At 38.2% G+C, this 24,299-nt stretch overlaps 1 protein-coding gene across 2 annotated transcripts in view; it reads right to left on the reverse strand.

Moving 5' to 3' along the window:
• The window catches only part of SPTLC2 (serine palmitoyltransferase long chain base subunit 2), a 77,098-nt gene that overhangs the window by 35,056 nt on the left and 17,743 nt on the right, over nucleotides 1–24,299 (reverse strand). For both annotated transcript variants that reach the window (XM_066188581.1, XM_066188582.1), the window contains exons 3-9: nucleotides 23,793–23,947; nucleotides 22,614–22,762; nucleotides 22,161–22,285; nucleotides 17,522–17,615; nucleotides 14,788–14,893; nucleotides 13,742–13,961; nucleotides 12,678–12,804 (exon numbers count right to left, since the gene is read on the reverse strand). In XM_066188581.1, coding sequence (XP_066044678.1) covers nucleotides 12,678–12,804; nucleotides 13,742–13,961; nucleotides 14,788–14,893; nucleotides 17,522–17,615; nucleotides 22,161–22,285; nucleotides 22,614–22,762; nucleotides 23,793–23,947 — 976 coding nt within the window. The remainder of the gene's footprint in view (nucleotides 1–12,677; nucleotides 12,805–13,741; nucleotides 13,962–14,787; nucleotides 14,894–17,521; nucleotides 17,616–22,160; nucleotides 22,286–22,613; nucleotides 22,763–23,792; nucleotides 23,948–24,299) is intronic.

A 24,299-nucleotide genomic window follows, 5' to 3' on the forward strand; every position in this document is an offset into this window, starting at 1 on the left:
ACAGGCAATTCTGAAAGCAATTTCTGCAGTAACTAGACAAGACAAACACTCGTAGTGGATTTTTTTCAATCTATATAACAATTTCCAAAGGTTTCCCTTGGTACCAAAATTTCCAAGTTAATAAAGTACCAAAATCCATGGTCTCAACCAGGTTATTAGGGCGCCATAACCAGAATCAACAGGCTACAAGCTACTAAGGCCTTCTTCCTAATGGAGAAAATCCATGCATATACTGCATTCACAATAGCTGTTCCTGTTTGTTTATACCTTGCTCACTGTATCTGGTTGCACTGTCACATGACTAAAATTCCCTGCATCCTAACAATTATGATTTACGGTCACTGAACTTGTAAAGCACTGGTTCAGATCAACAGGTAATTTTAACGAATGTGATTAGAGCTACCCCTCCAGAACAAAGAAATTAGGTTTGTGTTGCCTGGGTAAATGTATTATCTAACTCTACATATTAATCACGGGGAGGATTTGTGGGAATGCATCAACACTACTTACACATTAGCTCATACAAATTTTGTATTATCACAAACGCAGTCATCATAATAGCATTCATAGTCATTAAAAAGACAGGCATACATATCCTGTTTGACAGCTATTCTTGTGTCTTGCTGAGAAGAAAGAAAAGAAATGTGCACTCATCAGGCTTCTTTTGAACCAGTTATGGCACCTTCACTATTAAGTCAGAACCATGAAAAATTATATCGTTTCAATGAAACTTACCTGGCCAAGTTAATTGAATTGTTGAAAAAAACAAGCATTTAAAACCTTCTGTTTTCTTTTTATTATGATACCATGGGCACCAAAATTTAAAAAGCACATCTTTGCCCTTAAAAATCTCAAGAAAAAGCATCAGTGAAGAAGAGACAAGAAAAAAAAGACTCAAACCTTTGTAAAGTACAAATAGGTTGGCAGGCCTTTATGGCAGATTGAAGCCACAGAGAGCAAAAACATCAGGAACACATACAAACACCACATTTCTTTAGAAGCTAAGGAATGTGCAAGCTTTGACAAAGCATATTATATTAAGGATGTTTATAATCTACTTCCATGGAGACAGTTCGGTAGCTTTACAACACAGCAACAAAGAGCGTGAACTATATTTTCCATCTGCTTTGTGCAGGCTGTTTTTTTACAATGGAAGTCAGTATCAAAGCTAACTGTTCCTTGGGATTTTAAAGAGCAACACAAAGGGGTAAAGAAACCTTTTCCTACGTAGTACAAGAGAAGATGGATTTGAATGACTATTAAACATATATACAAAAACATGTGATGAAGACCTCTTGTTTCAAGCCGAAGTGTTACATATAATGTAGCAGTCACCTAGTTTCAGCTAATATTACTGTGTTCATTAATTGTAAAATATCGCACAGATATAAAAAACCTTACAGAACCAGACAGATTATCACTTCCAGCTTAATAATTGCGATAAGAACAGCAAAGCAGTCCCCTTCCACATTTTAAGAGAGCTACAGTCAAAAGCAGAAAGACACAATCAGTATAAAACGTGAAATCAGCTTTAGGTCAAGCATGAGGAGAACAAAAAGGACAGCACTCTAAGTGCTATTTCCAGAGGAAAAGAAAAATACCAGTATTGGAAGTACTCCTTCTACCTCCAAAGTTCATTTACAGTGGCAGCATAAAATTTCTTCTGAATCTATCCACATTAAAACAGACAAAAACAAGTAACAAAAAGCATCTATTATACTCATATATTATTAGCACAAGTTCTGCCATTCTGCTGCTGTTAGGCTGGAGTTCACCCTATGTTATATGGCATAGCTGGTCTCTACACGCACAGACCACAGGAAACAGTGCAGAAAATGTATTTCTTTTCCCAGAACACAAAAAAAGCTGCTGTGCACACTGGCTTTTCCAAGAAAAAGCACAATGCTTAACTTTAATAGGTGTGATCTGTACAGACAACACTTTAAAAGAAAGGCACTTGAAACACTCCACAATAATTACTACTATAGAAAAACAAATGTGTATAGAATATATAGCCCTTGTGGCCACATGTTAGACTACCCTCAAATCTAAAGGGAAGTCATTGAACATTTATAATTTATACACTGCGTTAGGAAAAATATTCCCAAAGTCCCTCATATGAGCCTTCAATCCCACTGAATACATCAAACCCAAAACTTAAAGTATTTTATGGAGACCACCACATGGATCCAAGACCACGCCTGAGCAGCAGCAGTGTCTCCCACCATTCCAATAAATGCCATTACAACAGAACTGTCAAAACCCCCAGATCCTACACATCTACTTCCCAGAACACAGTGTAATTTCCCTTGTTTACCAGGGTATCTACAGAGCTTCCATCAAGACACTGTTATGCAAACCCTTCATTTCATGATGAATTGTCAAAAGAACTAATCCCTAGACAAGACAAACACTTGTAGTGGATTTTTTTTTTATCTACATGACACTTTCCAAAGGTTTCCCTTGGTACTAAAATTTCTAAGTTAATAAAGTACCAAAATGAATGGACTCAACCAGGACATTAGGGCGCCATATCCAGAATCAACAGGCTACAGGCTACTAATGCCTTCTTTCTAACGGAAAAAATCCCACCAAAGAAAAAAACCCAAAAACCAAAAAAACCCCAACCAACCAAAAAAAACCCACACCAAAACAGAAAACACATCCCAAAACCCAATCAAAAAAAAAACCAAAATCCACAAAAAAACCCAAACTCAAACCAAAACAACAAACACCCCCCAAAAAACCAAACAAAAACCAAAAAAACCAAACAAACAAACCCCCCCCCCCAAAAAAACCAAAAAAACCACCCCAAAAAACCAAAACAACCGCCCCCAAACAAAACCCACAAAAAGAAGACACCAACCAAAAAAAAACCTCAACAAAACAAACTAAAAAAACCTGAAGTGGTCATGTAGCCTTCTTCTACCCCAAAGTGTTCTCACTTCTCTCAAAATATAATGAAGAAAGAAGGCACAAGTATGAAGTACTATAAAAATGAAACTGTTAAAATCCTATAAAAATGACCGCATAAAACACAGGTTATAGCCAAAGCTACTGGGTTAGAAAAGATGAAGAGCTCGACAACCATACCCAATGCCACTGAATGACCTGTATTAACAGGAAACACCTCCCAAAACCAAACTTGGAAAAGAAGAATTAGTTCTGTTGCATTCAGAAAAAAAAGCAAAACAATTTTCCCCTAAAATTCTCAAATACAAGAATAGTCTTCAGGGAAATGTAGTGAAGTAAAGTCTGCAGTCTTATAGAAAAATTATTATTTATTAACAGTACTAACATTTAGCTTGTCAGTATATTTATCCTGCCATTTGGGACATCTTTAAGAGTTCATAAATAGAATCCATAGACTTGACAAGATAGCCAAGTACTCAGCTTTAGAGGAGTAATTCAGTAGCTCTTCTGACTGTTAATTCACTAGCTTCCCTATGGAACCTTTGCTAGTGGGTCATAAAAGCTAGATTTTTTTCCCCCCTGCATTGTTTTTTGAATTTTACATCAAACAAATATAAAAGCACAAGGTTTTACAACATCTATAGGTCTTAATCTATTCTTCTAAAACTCAAAGCCAGTTCAGCCAAATAGAGGGATTTGTATGTCACATAAATCACAGGCAGTAAGGTAGACTAAGAAACAGTACAAATTAACTGCAGATGACTCGCAACAGTCTTCTCCCACATCCCCTGCAGCTGCATTAGCCACATACTGAAGTGCTGCTCTTAAATTCAAAATCAGATAGGAATGCTTTAAGTGCAAGAAACAGTATTCAGCAATAGTCAGGTGACTGGTCAAACTTCATGTCAACACCTTAAAAGCTTTTAACAGCATTGCTGATAAAGTAGCTGGACTGATGCTCAAGTTCTAGCACAGCAAGGCTTGTCATTCACTGGAAAAGACACCAGCCAGGTATAAAGCGTCCACCTTTGGTTAGAAATAGCCAGCTTTGGTTAGAAATAATCAGCTTCATCTAGAAAGGAACAAACAGAGCTAGGGCATCCATTCTCTTACCTGGATAGTGAGGTATCCCTGAGGGGGTACCACCTGAGGGATGGGATGGGTTTGACTACTGTACTCTTTGGCAAACTCCTTTGGGAGGTCGCAGCCATAAACACTGAAGTACCATCTTCTGGCCAAACTGAACAGAAGCCAGCTCTATAAAGAAATGATGCCAAGAGTGCCATGAAACAGGCTCCATGAGCTTGAGATAATAATGAGATCCTACACAGAGGTATGCTTTGACCAGTAATGGACACTGTAAGGTACTATGAGTAATATTTATCTCTGTGTTAGTCTGAAAATCCATAAAAGCAGCCTGGCAGACAGACTACCTTCTATTGTGTCTCTTTGTAGAAGAATCCTTTAGGGGCTAAAGAGAGTGAACAGAATAGTCCTCAATACCTACTTTTCATGAGTGGTACTAAATGGGACCTTATGGAATGGAGCACATTACGTTACAAAGTTTTTTCTGTCCCTCAACGGGACTTTGATATACCACCCAATACAACATTGCTACAGATTTCACCTAACACAAGCCACAACGGACAGACAGGATGCTGCAAGTGCCTGTGTGCTCTTTACAAATTTGTCCTGAAATTAAGAACTTTCACTCTGAACAAGTTGGTTTGGTTTATTTGGGTTTTTTTCTTCAATAGGAAGTTCTTGTATGAAGTCACTGAGAAGGCTGCACCTGAATCTTTCACAGAATACATTTTCATACATCTTCCTGTGAAGACTTTGATCCATTCAATAAGAGGTCCTTTACAACGTTTCAAGTTTCTCCTTTGACATCAAAGATGCTTCTAGCCAAGTTCAGCTTACGATAAAAACTACAGCTTGCAAATTTTCCACCAAGTCAGAGTTGCCCACATCTGCCTTAATATCTGTTGTAGTAGCCATACTTGCCCATCTACAGTGTGCTCTCAGATTTACCCTAAAACTCTGTAATAATTTCAACAGCAAGGGTGTTGAGCTTTCCCATGTCAGTAAGTTGTATCTGGCAAGAAGCTTCTGGTATCCTGCCACCTGGAACTGCAGTCAGGTGGAAGAGCAGGCTTTGTGCCTGAAAAGGCCCAAACCCTGGGGACCTTGTCTCTCCTTTGACATTTACAGACTTGTTTTTCCTGAACAGCTCTGTTTTCCAAGGATCCTGGAAAGATCAAAGCTGTGCATTTAAAACTCACAATTGCCTCTATGCTGCCATGCCCTGAACAAAAGGATACTTGTCAAGAATACAGCAAGAATCATAGAAAACACAAGCTATTTCAGATTGGGGGTACTGAACATTTTGCTTCCAGCTCCTGGTATAGTTATTCTGTAAGAGTGACACATCTGTTTGCACAGAGTACTTAGTTCTAGAGATGCTAGTTCCAGGACAAATGAGTTCTCCACTGCCCATTTAGAGCCTGAGTTTGCCAACACATTTATATGATACAGTATTAAGCTGACCAGCTGGAAGGCATGCTTGAAAATCTTAAAAAAGCTTCAGAAGTATTTTACTGGCGTCTTTTCTTCTTCTTTTTTTTGCAATCTCAGTGTCCATGGACAAACAGTTAAGAAATCTTAGGAGCTTCTAGCCAACATGAACTTGAGAAGCACGCATACTCTGTAACACATTTTCCCCCATGCAGGCAGTATTGTAACCACAACTTTTCCACTATGCAACAATTAGGCAATAACCTGGGCATTAACAGAAGCTTATTTGTGGCAGCAAGAAGCCCCTGTAGGTTGGTTTATCCTGTCCTTGACAGGTCAATTTGTCTTGAACTAAACCCCAATACCAAAACTGAGAATCGGGTCAATCTTATTAAAAGTAATCTCAAATCTCTCCTCTGCCCATATGCTCTTAAAACACATTAATTGGCATGCAGGTTTTTCAGATAGCTTCTTCCTTTAAAGATCAAATCTGTATTATCTAAGAAAGTTTATTAATTCTGAAACATTAGCAAACATCTGCACTCTAGCAGGAGCAAAAGAACACATTGTAGATTGTCAAGATTGTCTGTGTTTGGGAATTTTGTGATAGGTCAACTGCATTGATGTGAAATGGCATGAGTTGACCTTGTGCCAAACATATTTTCCATGAGAACCCACTAAAGTAGGCATGGACAGTAGCTCAGCTGGCCCGCAAGTCCCACATAGCCTAACACAGCCCACAGAAAGGGCTTCATTACTGACTATTGCCTGTTTCCAAAGAAGATGGAAACAATTATACTACATAGTTTTCACAGAAGTCTCTATCCTGCAGACACTATTGCAGTACTAGTATTATTTTTTCTATATAGAAAATTGGTGCAGTTGCCAGGAGTGATGATAGGGAGTAGTGCTATTGTGGGTCATTCAGGTATTTTCTAAAAACTCTGCTCTAGTAAATTATGTACCACATCAGGTGATAGCATGAACTCTATTTCACACTAACCCAGAGAAAGAAGTGCACTATCACCTCATGTTTGACTATTCCTGTTGAAATGCTTTACCTTAATGTTGCTGTTTTAGAAGCATTTCAGTTGCACTGTTGCTAAAATATATACTATATATACTAATAACTTGCTACCAGTATTTTCTCCTTTTCCGGTATGAGCAGCACACCAGCTTTCTGTAGAAACCTGGCATCTCATATGCTATTGAGGGTAAAAAGTGAGACACACATTTTAAATCAAATGTAGTACAAGAAATGAAGAGAAATTACTTCAAAGCAACATTTCTAGTTGTATTTCTGCTATGACAGATCAGTGTTCAGTCTATGAAGACATAGGAAGACAGCTCCTACCTTAAAAGAAATAGCAAGAACCAGAAAGTTAAGAGGACAAAGCAGGTGTATACTTATAAAGGTTTATAAGCTCTATACAAACACTTCAATGTTGAATAAAGCTCAGAAGAAGAGGTACTGAAGAATTCTCACATTTCAATGTGCAACACAAAGGGTACAACTCTGCTAATGTCTGCAAACACTCTTCAACGCATCAAAGGCTGAAAGATTTCTCCTGCCCAGCCCAGGTTAAAGCAGTTTTTCTGGAAGCTTGCCATGCTCTGTGGGAGGGAGGTAGGGGTGCAGCAACAAGCTGGATTTAAAAGATCCTCAGCTGGAAGTACAAATACAGAGAATGATGTTTAAAACTGTTAGACCCCTGGAGAGAAGCAGGAAACTCTCTTTATGACCCCCAGAGTATTTGTTTTTCCAACAGTTTCCCAGCTCAGCTTGAGATTCTCAAGGGCAGCAACAAAAAAAAAAAATTCACTTTGCTCAAATTAGTTTTGACTGGTCCCCAGGTTCCCAAGGTGATAATTTAACACCTCATTAACAAGTACATTATTGGAGGAAATTCAAATGAACCGATTTTAATGATAATTGAATGTTTTCAGTCTCAGCCTGCAGAAGGAGTATTTCCCCACTGGAGTACAACAGCAGTCACTGCTTCCATTTGTGGATTGACTGCTGGCAATGAATGACAAAGTACAGACTTCATTTATAAATATACCATAAGCTACTTCAAATTCAATTCCAGGCGCTGAAACATGGGCTATTTCTTCATTACTGCTTATGTTTGTACTTGCATATAATTCTGGTTTGTCTCTGGAAAGAAAAGGTAATGTCCAGCTTCAAGAAACCTACTTATTAGGCAGATGATTGAACTGCTGAGGTCCTATCTTCACTTGAGGGCCTGATTAACCACATGGAAGTGAAAATACTAATTGCAGTCTTTTCTCCTCCAGAGTTTAAGCAAACCATCTAAGCTTGGTTTGGTGTTTGGGTTTTTTCCCCAGCATGCTTCTCCCTGGGCATATTAAGGGTATAACAATGGTGCTGAATTCTGAACAGCTCAGTTATGCTCAATTCTCTGCCAAGACAGCTGTACATTCGTATTACTTCTGGTTATAATTGGTTTAACTGCCTTCACTGATTTAACTCACTCAATATTGTTGCACGTAGCAATGGCAAGAGTAGAAATTTTAAAATTTTTTTTTAATGTTTTCACTGATGAGATGGAATCAATTACTGCCTCTTCACAACTGAGGTGCTAAAACAAATACCAATCTGACTCTTAGCTGCTAACTGACCGACCAGCCTTCAAAGAGCAGTTACTTGTTTCCAATAGTTTAGCAGCTGGGATGGCCAATGCAGCTGCTACCTCCACTGAGCTATGACAGATAATAATCCTTCATTTCTATACAGTACTCAAGACAACACTCAGTCAACATTTAAGAGCCACCTTGGGACAGAAAGGTCTATCCACCACTTATTCTATCCATGCTATGTATGGCACTGTGATTAGCTGTGGGATACTTGCCTCCAAAAACTCACATGGAAGTCAGTCAAACTTGTTACAAATGTCAAGAGGTATAATTACTATTGCTGAGTTAAGGTCTGTGGAAAGAAATAGTTCACCTCTTTTACAAGCCATCAGTACTGCCAGCTTTAGCTTAAACTTAAAACATACCTGGATTTAAGGCTCACCTTCAGCTTTCAATACATAGGAGAGCAAACTAAGTTTCACCTCTGAAGGTGGTTAACCAGTCCATAGACTGGTTTCACTTTGCATCTTTTGATTTGCCTGCATCTCACTCAGGCTACTTAAGATTTTCTTCCACTTGCCCCCAAATGTTATCAGGGCAACAAACAGGCTGGGTCCTGAACAGCTACAATGCTAACAGAACTTCAGTTCCACAGGATGCATCACTGGCTCTTATGTAAATAACAGAAAGGAGACAGCTGGATTCCCAGTCCTAGTGAGACTGTAGCAACAAAAAAATCCAGCTTTCAACTCAAACCAAATCATTGATGCTGAAAAATTCACCAAGACAGGTCAAGTACTTAACATCATAAATCACAACAATGTCTCATTTACCATGACAAGAACCAAGCTGTCTCATTTTCCCTACAGTCAATTTAAGTAACAGCAAGAATCAAGCAGCTCTATACTACAGCTTTCCAAAACTCCATTCCAAGAATCAATTTGTCATCTTTGTGTATGTATACTATGACCCTGAAAAGTCTGCTTATTGTGTCTTTTTATTATCATTGTTTTATAAGCTCCTTTATCTACAAAACTATCTGACATTCATTCATTTTGCCACTGAACAGAGCAAGAGCAACATTCACCAAACTGCTGACAAGCATCGGCAACACCTTCTCATTAAAGTTTTCATCCACAGAGACTTTGAACTGGAAAACAGTTCCAAAAGTTTGTTTTTGAAGAAAGAAGACTACTCCATCCCTCCTGCTTACCTTGCCCTACTATATATTAAAGTTAAATGTGATGATATACAAGATATTCACGAACATTGTCACCTGAGTTCTCTGACGAGAGTCTATATGCTCAACATGTTCAACACTCTAGAGGATGACTGTTCCTTTGAAGAAATTCTCAAAGGGATCACAAATCAAATACGTTTTGTTTAAGACCTCATGATGGTTTTCTAGCCAATTACTGTACAAGACAAGTAATGCAAAGTAAAACAGGACAGAGTATTGATCTGATAATGTAGAGGAGCTGCAGTACTGGAAGCTCCACTACCAAGAACCCATAAGGTGGCTCTGCCATTGCTTTAGCTGTTGGCATAGTTTTTGCAGTCTGGATGAAGGAATGGCCCATATATTCGTACATAATTACACTGCTGTAACTGTTGTCAGGGTGATCGAACTCTTACATGCATATACCTTACAAAGAATTAACAGATTAACTGAACAGCAATCAAGACACAAGAAAACTACTGTAACAACTAAGGCAGCACATTTGCACATAAGTACGTCTTACATTCTCTGTAGAGAAGCTTTTCATAGCATCTGTATTTTGTCTGTGCTGTCTCCTACCAATATCCTATTTAGTCACTGGCAACTTGCAAGAAACATCTGAAAGGAGACATTCATTTTTTTTAGTTATGTAAAGTTTTAGTAATTACAACACCGTATAATGTAAGTTCAGAGTCTTCAGATGCTTCTTTAGATTTAGAAATAACCTAGACAAATAACATATTCTCGCAAAATGATATACAAAAACCCTTTCATCTTCAAAAACTACTTGGTTGCTATTACTTATTCCTCAACTACAGACTATCTGAATCTGACATGACAATTTCCACGAAAATTTGATGCCATGGAGGACAGCAAGTTTTACAAATAGCATGTGGTAAACAGAAGGAGGCAGACAGAAGCCGCAAAGGCTCTTTTCAAGAAAGCATTCTTGAAGCCATTAAAAGATTTAGCTGCGGTCCAAAACATGAGGTTGGGAGCAAGCCATCTACTGTTCTGATTCCAGCTCCAACTCCTGTGCTGCTGTAGAACCACTGCCCTATCTCAGTTTCCTTTACCCATTCATTCAGCTTGACTAACTTAAAAGCAATGAAATTTTTGTAGTACACAGTCAATTCAGAGGTGCTTACCAGTGACCCAGTTTAACACTATTTCTCCACTTGTCTTTCACAGTTAACAACTATTACCAGCAACCATGTACTCCTTATTTATTCACAGTCAAACCAACTGCAGGCAGTGGTCCTCCAGAGCCCCACTTGTAATTCCACAGAATTCAAACAGAAGCATTTCAGCCAAAACCTTTAAACAATGAAAAAATTTTGTCATGCTAATCAGCTGCTTAGTTCACCCAATTGAACTTTTGCCAACTTTGTCCACAGAAAATGTCTACGAAGTAATATTATCTCTAAAGCCTTAAGACAATTTTAAAAACAGCACTCTGCAGAAAATAAACAGAAAAGCACTTTCATGCAGAAATCATCCTATGATGTGTTTATCTTAACTCAAAGTTGACTTACATGCTTAAAAAGCTGGTAACGGTTTCACGAGACCTGTAGCTGAGAAATCCTTTGAGATTTGACAGGGTTCTGGCTATCCAGCTGTCATATCCATCACTTATGAAAAGTGCTAAAGCTTACACAGAAAGCGGACATACAGAGACTTCTTGGAAACGAGACACCTATCAAACACCAAAACAACTCATTTTCTCGTTAGAATGCCTAGGAATTCTGGTACTTCTTTGCACCAAATTAGCAGGATGTAGATCAACGTGCATTTTAAGCAACATGAGAACAAAACCAATCTTTTGAGTTTACTTTCTTGCCATATTGATTCCTGATCTGGTTTGCCTTTCAGCTCAGATGGATCTTGCTGGCATAATGGCAGAACAGCATGGAAGTTAATTCCATTCTCCTGGCTTGAACAAATACCACACTGTACCCTCAGAAAGCGACAAAAATGCCTGAGTTTAAATACTGCAAACAGAAATCAGTTACACATTCCTTGCCTCCCGCTTCATTAAGCAAAACAGATACTGGAAGAAACCCAAAACAAGCAATGCCTAAGCAGACCACAGATTGTTGGCAAATCATCAGCTATAAAAACTTCAAACAATTACTTTTAAGACTACAGCAAGACAACTTTTTTGTGTAGTGTGAAGTTTGCTCAATACCTGTACTCGAGAGCAGGAAGTCAACTCCTGGCTCTTGGTCCAGGTCTTTCACAAGCACCACTCAGAAGCACTCAAAGCCAGCATAGACACAGGCTGCTGCCCAGCTGTACTTGCCTCACTGATGATGTCTCTACTGAGCAACCACCACCACCAACTGCTGGCACTTAACTCTGTTCTCAGATAACATAAGCAAACCAAATGAAAACTGTTATAACAGAAAAATTCTCAAGTCATTTATCCAGCGAGCTTTTCTACTCTAAGTTATCCAACAGGCTGGTTGGTCAGATGATACATGTTCAAAAGCCAATTCATTTCTTCAGCATACACCACCACCACCTCGTGGCCAGTTGCCTCAAGCTCCAAGAATTCAATATACACTGCAGTTAGAATTCTAAGAGCCTCCAAACTAAATGCCACCAAGAGCTCCTCAACAAACTACATTGGCATTCTCTGTGAGCTGGTCACAACTTTTTAATTACCTGTGAAAAGAGAAAAGTAACCTACATGCAAACTGTACCATTTCAGTTTCAAGGCAGCTTAAAGAACTTCATGCTGCAATTGAAGGAAGAAGCTGCTACCCACAGACAAATAAGACACAAGAATCTGTTTTTATGACTTAGAATGCCCAGGGAGTAGTACAAATTTCCCCTTTTTTACTTCTATAATGAAACAGGAAAACTAAGACAATAAAGACAAATAAGCTGAATTTCTTCTCCTAGTCAATTAAGTTCACTGATTTTGAAAAATGCCTCCAGCTCTCCAAGTAAAAAGGGATTTCAGAAACATTTCCACATTTATTTTAACTGAGATGCAAATATCAAATTATACTAGAGCTGAAAATTGAAAGCACTGTCCCCGCAATAAACCAGAACACAACTGAAAAACATACAACAGCAAAATACTCTGAAAGCAATGTTTAAAGTGGGGCAAATAACAAAGGACAGACAATGGAAAGAAAAAGAAGGTAACTAGAATAGCTTGACAGAGAACAAAAATCAGTACAAGAAAGTAGTGTGCCTTAGGCAAGACTAAGATGACTTACCTCTAGCTGAAAACTCTTTATGCTGTTATTAGGCTGATCTGCCAAGCAGAATTGTAAACTGATTTATTGACCCAGAAATTCCAACTGTAGAATTACTAATAGATAATTATGAAAGCATCCACTGAATGCGTTATCTTTCAAAGTGATGGAGGCTCTTTTTGGCTTCCCCCTTCTACATGCTTAAGGCTAGAAAGACTCACCAATAGTTGTACCATCTTCACCCATAATGCACTTCACAGAGGTGATGATTTGCTCCACAACAGGAGGTGACATTGATGTTGCATATGCAGCACTGTGAGAGTATGTCCTGAGGTAATTGATCAGTTCCTAGCAAAATACAAGAGGCATCAGACATAGACTTCCCAGCACTCAGAAAAATGTTTCTGTCATATCTTTAATCACAATAAAACAGGGCACCACAAAAAAACCTCTCTCAGAATGCCCTGTAAGAGAACAAGTATCTCAAGGATTAATTTTACAGTACAAGAAACAGCAGGGACATTACAACTCATAATAATGTCACAGGGCAAGAACTTGTGTTGATCAGAGACAAATGTCTATGGCAGACGTGTTTAGCTAACACCATCAGCAGTGGATTGCAACAAGGGTTTGCATTATGTTTGCATTACTTGATCTGTGCCTAGGGTGAGTTTCACAAATGTTTATTAGAACAGCATGAATATAAAGAAAATGAAACACTTTCTAGCTGTACTTTCCAATAGAAAGAGACAGTAGCCAAAAAAACACCCCAAAACCTCAAACAAACAAAATGCCAAAACAAACAAAACCCAAAACATCAACCAGACAAAAAAGAAAAAGGGAAAAAGTATCTTTTCAGAAAGCAAACTGTTTGCACCCATGGGAAATCAATTCTACCAGACTAACCTAAGAGGATTTTTCCTCCAAACAGGCTGAAAAACTTAAGCTTTTGGCATTTTTCCTTCAAGTCTCATTAAAAGTAACATCAAGAAATCCCTGCTTCCCGGCTCCTAGCCCTTCCTAGAAAGATATTACATCACTACTGTACATTCTGCAAACTCAGATCACCACTGACCATGTGCGAACTACATGATATGAGGTATTTTACTAGATAAGACTCTTCTGCACTGCTGGCTTTCACAGTATTAGACAGCATGTAAAATTATGAAACAAATGGACATCAGGGTATTTGAGGAATAGATTAAATTTGAAATGTTTAATGAAGAATTCCACCACCTGCCTGAAATGGACTTCACTACCAGCCATGAGATTCCCAGCTTTTTACCTTCTTGCCCCCAATGTATCCTCCTGCAGCTCCAAAGCTTTTGGTGAATGTTCCCATCATAACATCCACATCTTCAGGATTGAGTCCAAAATATTCCACTACACCCCGGCCACCAGGACCCAGGGCACCTATACTATGAGCTTCATCAAGGTACAGATAGGATTTGTACTTCTTCTTAAGGGCAATCACTTCAGGCAAACGGACTATGGATCCCTCCATGCTGTTGAGAAACAGAAATTCAGTATAAGTTGATTTAATAGTTGGGACCACCTTATAGAGCCTAAAGTCACTAAGTTTTCATTTCTTCACTCTTTCAGTAATTACAAACAGTCAAAATTTGGTAGACCCATCACAGTCTTCAGAGATGCACCTCTCCTCCTTGCACCTGGGGCCCAGATCTCTGCTTTCTACCTGTTCAGCATCTCTGGGATGCTGACACACAGACTAAACAACAGCAGTAACAGAAAGTTAGGGCACAGAAATGTGTTCAGTGATAATTAATTTATAAAATTATCTCAGTTTTACTTCCACCCTAATGTCAGTATTCGGATTTGATATCTACTTACCTGATGTTTCTAAAAACTGACTAGGCTTTCATTAGTAACACTCCAAAACACCACAGTTTGCACTGAAAGTCATTAGGATTTAAATACCTAACACAGTTATGCCTATTGCTCCTACTCACTCTTAGCAAAAACATCAAATTTGTGCAATTCCATTCCAACTAGCATAATCTAGTGAGCACAGAAAGAATGGAATGGACAAGCAACTTAAGACCTCAGCTCTGATATAAATAATCACTTTTGATTAGTTTCTACTATCTAATCAGGATGTGGGAAGCATTGTGATACCACCAGGTGCAGCTACAGTTCTAGCAACAGAAAGCCCAGGACGTGAGACATATACAGTGTAATCAATCCACAGATGAGACTAATGAAATAACTATGAAGTGACAATATTCATAGTTTGATTTGGCAAAGAAACCCAAATACTAAGCATTTAGATCTTATGTGGAGGGTCTTAGGAATATAAAGAATAGTTTGTACCTGTATATTCCTTCCACCAAGATAAGAATTTTTTTCCAGGGCCTCCGTGTACGAGGTTGCCCATGCACAATAGCATCTTTGAGCAGCTTCTCCAGGCTTTGCATATCTGCACCAGAAATTACTGTTAAATGGTACCAAAACAGCTACTAGCTTGAACTTTGACATGACTAAAGACAGCAATACTCCAGAAAGGCACAAACTGCTCCAGCATGGAGTACAGACCATATACAAGTCAATAAGCACAGGCTTCATCTACCTATAGGCCCATGGATGAGATTGAAGGGAATAGATGACTGTATTAACTCCAAGGAAGAATTTCGTCATTCTAAACTAAAAGAACAAGTTAGAGCACTACGCACAAACAAAGAAAGTGGGAGGGGGGGGAATAAAAAAAGGAAGGTATCTCATTCTGATGAAAAGAGAAGGCAATTTAGGTAGTAAAAATGTCTTTGTGAACAGAAATAATTCAGAATAGAACAACAGAATAGAGCTAGAACACAAGTTCAAGGATAATCAATTAAAGATAAGTAGAAGATAGACCAAAGTGCAGGAAAAGAAGCAGGGCAAGTGTACTTTTTTATTTCTTTGTTTAAAATTAAAGATATTGGAAGTGGGAAAGTGGTTTAGAAGCCTCTAAACCAAAGGAGAAAAGGGAAAAAAAGAGAAGCACCAGTGTAGGAAAGAGGACAATGTTCAGCATATTAGCAACTAGACGGATGAAACTGTAATACAAACATATTCTGAAACCTTACAAGCTTTGGTTACAAACATTTGATGTGATCCTAAGAGACCTAATGAAAGTGAACAAATACATACATGTGGAATCAGTCCTGAAAAAACCTCCGAGGAAAGGAGTGAAGATGGGATTAATCAAAGCATAAAAGCCAAGTGCTGAGCAAGAGACAGATACAAACTCTAGGGCATGAAAAAGAGCACAAATTAATCATGGAAAGAGAATTGGTAGACTAGGGCAGTTGTAGCAGTAAGAGGAGTTTGTGAACTAGATCTAGACTAAAAACTAAACAGCAAATTAGGTTAGTTAATGGATTGTTAAAAGACAGCTAACATTCAGAAGGTTAACGATGAAGAAATCAACAGTGTCTCCAACAGGTGTCTCCATGAAGGAAAGACAAGTTTAGTGCAGTTAGGGAGAACAATGGAAAATAAACTTCTACTCTGATCTTTCAGGAAGGAGGGGAAGATGAGTCTGAGCTTAATAAAAAGGACAAACTACAGAATAAGGCAGAAAAAAAAATCACTGAATAAGGAATTTCAGGGGAATTTGTCATTTCCCCCTTCCAACTGAATATGAATGAAGCCATAAGCATCTCAAGAAAATGGCATTAAAAAGGCAGCATAGAGTATAACAAGAGTAGGACTGAGAACACATACAGAAATATGAACTGAATATCATCTTGACAGGCCAAGACCATTGTATGCATTTTGCCTTGATTCTAATCTGCCATTATATTCTCTTCCACAGAAACCCACCATCTAGAATGTTTCTAGAATATCCCCCGATTTCACCAGGACTAGTTTGTAGCCCATTCCCACAAATCATCTATTTTTCATCACAGAAGTTTCTAAGTCCTCCTCCCCATAGCCAGAACTATGTTTGTCACCAATGTTGTTTCAAAATTCTGCAACTGGATGCAACGTTCAGAAGTATGTCCATACAAATGCAGAAGCTGAATGCAAAGCTTTTGTGATCCTGCCCAGCAACCAAAATTTATGAAGAATTAAAAAGAAAAAATGAATGTTACAATAAGCTCTACTTTTTCGTAAAACAAATTATTCAAATGACAGAAAACAAGAAAGAGCAAACATAAAAGAAACAGTAAGCACAGCAGAGAGAATCCACACTATCAAGTAGGACAAAGAAAGAAAGAAAGAAAGACAATTGCAGTCACCCAAGTTTTGCTGTTACCACCACACTCTTCAAAGAGAGCAAGAGTCATCATGATCTCAGAGACTGACACTATGAAGAGTATTAGGAGTACCTGAAGAATGTAGGTTGTTCTTACTAATCAAGAACAACCACATGCCTCTTTCATCAAGGATAAGAGAAGGAAATCCTAGGTAGTTTTAGCCTGAAAGTTACTATAAATACCTCCACTGGAGGAAGATGAAACTAGGAAATTTCAAAATCTGTGTATTTTGGAAACAAATACTTAAATACTTAAAGCAAGTAATTCATTGAACTTAATCTATGCTTCATGTCCCAAAAATTCTTTTAGTACTACATTGTGCCAACTCATGACTGTCTAGTTTAGCTAGGACATCTGCAGTCAAAAGCTTTTGTTACTGTAAGAGCACGTACGCATTTAGCTCTAAAATTAAACTTTCTTGTCCCTCAAATTTTAACCTAGACCACTATAAGATTGCATTATTATGTGACACAGTGTTAGAATAGTCTAACCATGCTGAACTACCCAAGCATGGCAGAACAAGAAACCATGTTAAAACACCAGTGCCCCTAGACTTGCCATGTTCTTCTCCATATGCAGAAGATGTAGACCAGAACAGCTTCAGGATAAGTGTTATTAGTTGGGACTGAACATATCAAAAAAATCTGATTCAGGATGATTCAACTTTCAGTAGCAGCAGTCTTCTGACCTTTTACGTAACTAGTAATTGATTTCCTTGCATGAAATTGGATTTCCAGCTATTAGAAGACAGAAAATATTGTATCTGATCTATAGCATCTGCAGAAAGGCAGAGTCCAGATACTTACTGTTGTGCTTAAAGATTCGAATAGTTGCTCCTGACAGTCTTGCTCCAAGCACTAGTGATGCATGATTCAGTTCATCACTCAGAATCAGACAGCCCTGAATTAGAAGGGGAAAGGGGAAGACAATGAAAAGGTTATGTTTCGCAGCCAAGCATGTAACACTCCTCAGCTCTGAAGTGCTTCAAGATCATTTAATAAAAAAATTCTAACATAAATGCAGCTAGTCCAGGCAAGACTTGCTAAGATCCAGTTTGCAGCCTTAGCACAACAAACAAAAATACACAATTGCTCTTAACTGAAAGAACCATTCCTGTAAGTCCTGCAGCTGAATCTGCCTGAATGCTGTTGATGAGTACTCATCCTACCATGCAGTCAGGTAAAACAGGGAGCAGAGCAGCTTGCCACAGTTCACTCAACAAGTCGACAGTGCTACTAAGAGACAGGACACCAAAGACCGAGGTTAAAGGCCTTATCAAAGTTGCACTATTACTTTCACTAGGAGGCAATCACTGACTAAACACGTCTAGATGGAGCTAATATACAAGAGACAGAAAGTGGAAAACAATTGCATGGTGAAATGGAGAACTTCTCTGAAGACATTAAACATGATACTGAATTAATCTGCTTTTTCAAAAAACCCCAGAAGATAAATCCTTGGATAAACATTAAAACAGGATATGTATGTTTTGAGAGCAGTGATGTTTACAGGTCAATAACTGATATGCTGAACATTCAGTCAGAGCATTATCACTGTGGACTACAGGAATGCATGTATATTGGGGGATTAATATATAAGGGAGCAACAATATTTCTAAATAACCTTGGCCCACTCCAATTACTATGCAAATGTACTGCAACTTTAGAAGTGTCTTTGCTCAGTTAAAAATCTAAAAAGGAGATGCGGATGATCTAACACTGAAACATGCCCATTCCATGCTTTTCTAATATCAACTGATGGAGGGAACAATCAAGAGGATTTCTTCTCTGCAATGGGAATTCCTAGAAAGGACTGTGAAAAACATTGCCTATAGATATACAAGGAGTGTCACAGACAACAGGAGTACTTTCTCCAGAACCAGAAACGCAGTACTAGAACTATGATGCACCTAGAAACATTCTACATTCTGAGAAAGCTTGAGACTGGTTTTCCCCAGAAACTGCAGCAAATGCAGCAGTGTTCATACTGCTGCTACAAACATTCACATTACATGCTTCATAGACTTTGGCAAATGAAGTATGGAAATTTCCAAGTAGTGTTTGCTCTTTGGAACTACTATACCAGAGAGAGCATGTATATGTCAGAGGGCTTTGCTGTTAAACACTACTGTATCAAAAAATGTGAATATAATAATCCAGTACGTAAATGGTAGAAAGCAGGAAAAGTGATAGATTTAAAAAAAAAAAAAAAAGAGAGATTACGTGCCTAGAAGAAGCTTTTCCATAAAAAAAAGGATGAGCTTTTGGTGGAGAAAGTAGACTTAAGAAATTGATGAGCAGCAGCAATCTCTTTTCACCCTCTGCTATCAGGAAATTCAATTAGAAACAAGTTGATTTGAAACTGAAGAAGTAGTAACTAGTCCAGTACTGTCTGCCACCAGAGAGAGGGCAACGGATCACATAAGCCACTGGCACAGTACAGCCAGTGACTACATACAATCATTGACGATTATATGTAAAACTAGGTGATGCTACTACAATGATAAGACTTCAGTTGCATTTATCAGCAAATTTACATTTGAGAAAGCATCCAGGACAAGGCTAACGATAACTGGAGATAACACGACTTGGGCCCTAGAAAGATTCGTCAGTGAAGATCAGGCTTACCACCACATCCTGCAAGGCCAATGGGAGAGAATGCCACATTTCATTACAGAACACTACATACATGGATTGTGTAATTCGGTCCTGAGCACTTAATTTTACTACTCATCTATATATGGAAATTAATTTGCTTTCTTACAACTAAAAAAATTTCCTTCAAGCAGTGTTCTAACTCAATTGTCTAGTTTCTCTCAATCCAGAACTATACAAAAAGCTCTGTGCTAGAGGCAGTACAGAATGGTGTCATTACCTAGTTATACTAACTACATTTATGATACTTAATCCAAACCGGGCAAATTTGAGAGCCTAGCTTAGCCTCAAATGATCTAACAACTTCTGACTAAGTAACCCTCAAATTTCACATTATCTGTGGTCTAAAATCAGCATACTTGGCAGCGACAATTTACTGTGAACAGAAGGTCTCAACTGCTGAAAATCGCCAGGTGCAGAAAGACCTGCTTTTAGTGATGCTTTAACAATGCTGAACACAACTTTCAGTCTACACCAACTATGCCTATTTTCAGCATTGGCTTAGTAGAGGCTGCTGTTAACAAGGCATAGTGAATAAAGATCAACTAAATAATGATGAAGCTTTTGAATTCCTTTTGATGACTAACCCTGACCAAATTATTGCACAGAGATGGATCTAGGAGAGTCAGACTGTATACGTTGCTATTAAAAGAGAATTCAGTAGGAACATAAAGTGCTTCAGGATTCCACAGAGCAGAAAAAGAACAGGTGATCCAGTATATGTGAGCAATTATATTCCGTAGCTTGGTTTCAGCTAATTAAGTAGTAATACAGGAGCCCAGATACCATTAACTTCGAAGGTATCTTGTATTCCAAGCAGCTTTGCAGCTGAAAACATAAGTAGGACATGCAAAAAGACACAAACAGTCATTAAAAAAAAAGTCCAAGCGTTTAATCAAGCATGAGAATCTCTGAGCTTTACTGAGGACTGTCAAAGCACTGCCAAACAGGTTGCGCACACACAATTAATTGTGTACTGGGTGGTGCCAAAATTCAGGATTTATGTGTCTTTATTTGCAGACAAAGAAGAAATCAAATGTGCAGTGAGAAGCAACTTCAGGCAGCAAAAAACCCCCAACATTTAGTGAACATTCTGAACTGCAAAATGGTTTATTTGACAAGAACTCTTTTCTTCACTAGAGTGCAATTTTTGTTTGGAGTATTCACCTGAGTATGAGAGCACTTGTATTGTTATGAGGCAAAAGCTTCTTACGACTTTATTTCAAGTGTACAAGAAACCAAGTATCCTCATGACTAACCCAGTACAGACTGCTGTACCCATTTATGACAAGAGTTGGCTTAGTAAAGTGAGCTGCATAAAAACAGGCATGTTATACACCTTGAAATTTACTGTTCAGATTCTCTCAGTGGTTGTAAAACCTGTTGAAGTTCAAAGGTGAAAACTCAGGGTCTGAGTAAGCTGTCTCAAGAGTATTCTCATGAGGTACTGAAGATACACAGTGGGCTCCACATAGAAAAAAAGATTGAGTAAGTTTGCAGAAATGAGTAATTCGTAGTGACAACAACCAGCAATCTACTTAAATATATTTGATAGTGTGTACTGAATCTGAAAGGTCTCAGAGAAATCATGAATCATTTTTCTGTTGAACATAAAGCTGGAAAGATGTGGAAAGACAAAGAGCCAAAAAATGCAGGTAAAAGATACGTCAGAAGTAACATACGTTGCTCAGGTTCGTAGCACTGCAGAAGTATTTGACTCCAGAAAGACTAGATTTGAAGCACTGAATTTCTCTCTAGCATCAGACTCAAAAATTGGTTTTTTTTATTATGCAAAGCATTTGATATTTAAAACTTAACAGACCAAAAGAAAAGACACATTATGTAGACAGCACTACTTCTTACAAAAAATTAAAAAAAAAAAAAAAAAGCATGCAGGAAGACACTGCAGCTAATCCGAAGGAGAATTACCAGGAAGAAAAGTTGCCAGGAAGAACAAGGCAGCAAATTTGTGATCTGTAGATACTGCAAGTGGAAGATTTATGAAGTAATCTCAGGAAGGGAAAAAAAATAATTAAATAAAAGAAAAAATAATTCACTACACAAGGACAAAGAATTCCAATAGACTAGCAGTATTAGGGTGATAGTGAATCATTTTCAAAAAAAAAAAAAACCTGATGCAGTACTTGCAGTATTTTACTCTATGGAGGAGATAAGAGAACATGCATTTTGCATCAGAAGAGGCAAAGAAAAATTTCACTTTTATTTCATTTTCCAATAACTAAAATAGCATAGTTGGAGATACTGGACACTCAGACTAATTGTCTACTGTTTTATGGGGCACACAGTAAATATCATGAGTCATAACAGTTCACCTTATTTCCCTCAAATATCATTCTTCTTCTTCAAAGGAAGGATTTTTGAGCTGTCACTCAAGGATAATACTTTTTCTGTGTACCAACATGCAATTCAGCTTATCTGTGTAGCTGACACAGTCGGTTCTTAGGGTCTCAAAAGCACCAAAACACGTTCAGCCAATCAGTCTGTTAAACAGCCACTATTTCACACACCAAGGAATAGCCTGAGGAAGTAAGCCTTAACATGCTAGGCTTTCTCCCAGAGAAAAAGTTCTGGGCTGCTACTTGTCCCATAGATGCTGTTTCCCAAAGAGGTTTTTGCAATGGTTAGAGATGCATACTGTGACCTACAGTTTCCATAGAGAATATCTGCAGGGGCTGCCACTGAGGAAAAACAAAAGCAAGTAAGTAGCTTTAGAAAAATCAACCACTAGAATCTTTGTTAGGTGAGCTTTTGTCCATGACTTAAGCCATACCTTGCCAACTAAAGCAGGAATGTTCATAGAGTTGGTTGCAAATCCCATTCCATATGCCATTGCAGATTCCACACCTAGGAACCTGGCAACTAGCTTTTCCAGCTCCTCATGCTTGTCCAAGTTTCCTGCACATAAAACAAATGGGAAAATCAGAGCAAGAAGCTTTCACTATTGCTAAATTCTACAAGGAGAATTCCCACCAACCAAGCTGTGCTTTATTTAAAGGCCCAAAAGGGAGCACTGAAAAAACCCCATACATGAAAACATAAGTAAGACAAATGCTGCGCAATGTAAACTAAATCCAGGAAGTCAATTTGTCTTCACTGAAGTAAAAGCTGCTTTATCAGTTAGACTAAAGTTCAATGCTGAAACAATTAATGTTTCAAAGACCAGGAATCAGATACAGACTTTGAAATACACATTCAGGGAACATACTATCATCCTCCAACTTACCCATCTCCTGCCTAGTGCTACACACTCCAGCTCCATACTGGGACAGAACTTTAGCAGCTGCTTCTTGGCAAGCCCCAGTCTTCTGTGCAAACCCAAGGTAGTTGTAGGAACCCATATTTATGATGTCTTTTATCACTCTCCCTGTGTATCTGTGTTTTAAAAACAGCACAAGTTAGGAGACCCAAAATTTTAAAAATTATCTACACCAGAAGATTATTATCTCACTTTCCTAGACTATATAATGAAATGTTAAAACTCAATAGAATCATTTCTTTTTCACTGATGGTTGCAGTTTGATGATGAGAGGGAGTAATGAAATAAAGATTCTCTCCCTCTCTTACAATCTCAAATTAATTCCCAGAACAGTTTACACTTACAGGTGAATTTGCTATCACACATAAAATTGCTTGAGGCTTCTCAAACCATCTGCTGCTCTGACATATTTCTCCCTCCATCTCAGAAACATACAACTTTTCTTTCAATTACAAAATAACATCTCTCAATCAATTAACTTGGCAGCCCCTCAAGCGGGATATCCTCTAACCACAGAAAGGAAACACATCTGGCACTTCTGTAATAACAATACGTGACAAGGAGAACAAGGAAGAAGTTTAGCAGAAAAAAATAAATTTTAATTCTTTTGCCCTTGAAAGCCAAGAAGAGACATAACTAGTTTTACCAAGTACTGTGCTGCAAACCTCTTCACATCAAACCTGTGATACGTCATTTCCAATTTGTAAAAATCCTTTATTGTATTTCTTTTTGTTTCTACAGACTACTTCAGTTATAACTCAAAACAATCATGTTAAATTCAGTTCAGGCAGTAGCATTTACTTCAAGTGGCAGAACTTCCTCTAAATCAACATAAAGTCACAACCAGCAGAGCAATCCAAAGTATCCACCCCAGGTTCTTGTCATCATGCACAAAGGCATTAATTTTATTACAAGTGTATGTCCAGGAAATGTTAATACTGTAAAGTAGTCAAAAGATTATATACAAATCATCACCTTGGTGGCTAAATGCATTTCAAAAGAGCAAAATTCATGGATTCAAGCTGCTAGAAAGCTCAAACTTTCATAATAAAGCTCATAACTCACTGCTCTTTTAACCTCACAGCCTGTAACTTGCTCTTAAAGACCCTATACTTCAAGACAGGTCTTGCAAGCATTTTGACTCACGTGAATGTCCAGTTATAGTCATGGGAAACTCTCTCCATCATGTCCACCTTGGCCCCTGGCACGCTACAGATCGGACGGTTCCAGCTGTCCCGAATGCGCATGTAGAGGTTTCTGTTGTAGAAATTTTCAAAGTCCTGGTACAATGGGACAAAGTCCTGAAACATATCAAAAGCACTCAAAGTAAAAGGAAAATATTTATGATAGCAAAATAAGAGTAAGAGGAATAATTCTTTTCTGCCATTCTGCTGTAATGAAAAAACTCAAGAAAACACAAACATAAAACCACCCCCTTTATTAAATCACAGGCATATGACCTTTGCAGGAGAGGTATAGTCAGTCTTGGCGTTAAGCAGAGCAAGGGAACATGCAATGGCTTTTTGGCACCAAACAGTATGCATTGCTGTACTGAATACACAAAGACTTTGAAAACTAAGGCGCTCTACCATATTTTTTTCTGTGCACAAGGAGTGCATTTAATATAGCACCACTAGGATTATTTTACACATT

The sequence above is a fragment of the Chamaea fasciata genome, unplaced genomic scaffold (genome assembly GCF_029207755.1).
Source record: "Chamaea fasciata isolate MVZ Bird 193981 ecotype frontalis unplaced genomic scaffold, bChaFas1.0.hap1 SCAF_7, whole genome shotgun sequence".
Classification (NCBI taxonomy): Eukaryota; Metazoa; Chordata; class Aves; order Passeriformes; family Sylviidae; genus Chamaea; species Chamaea fasciata.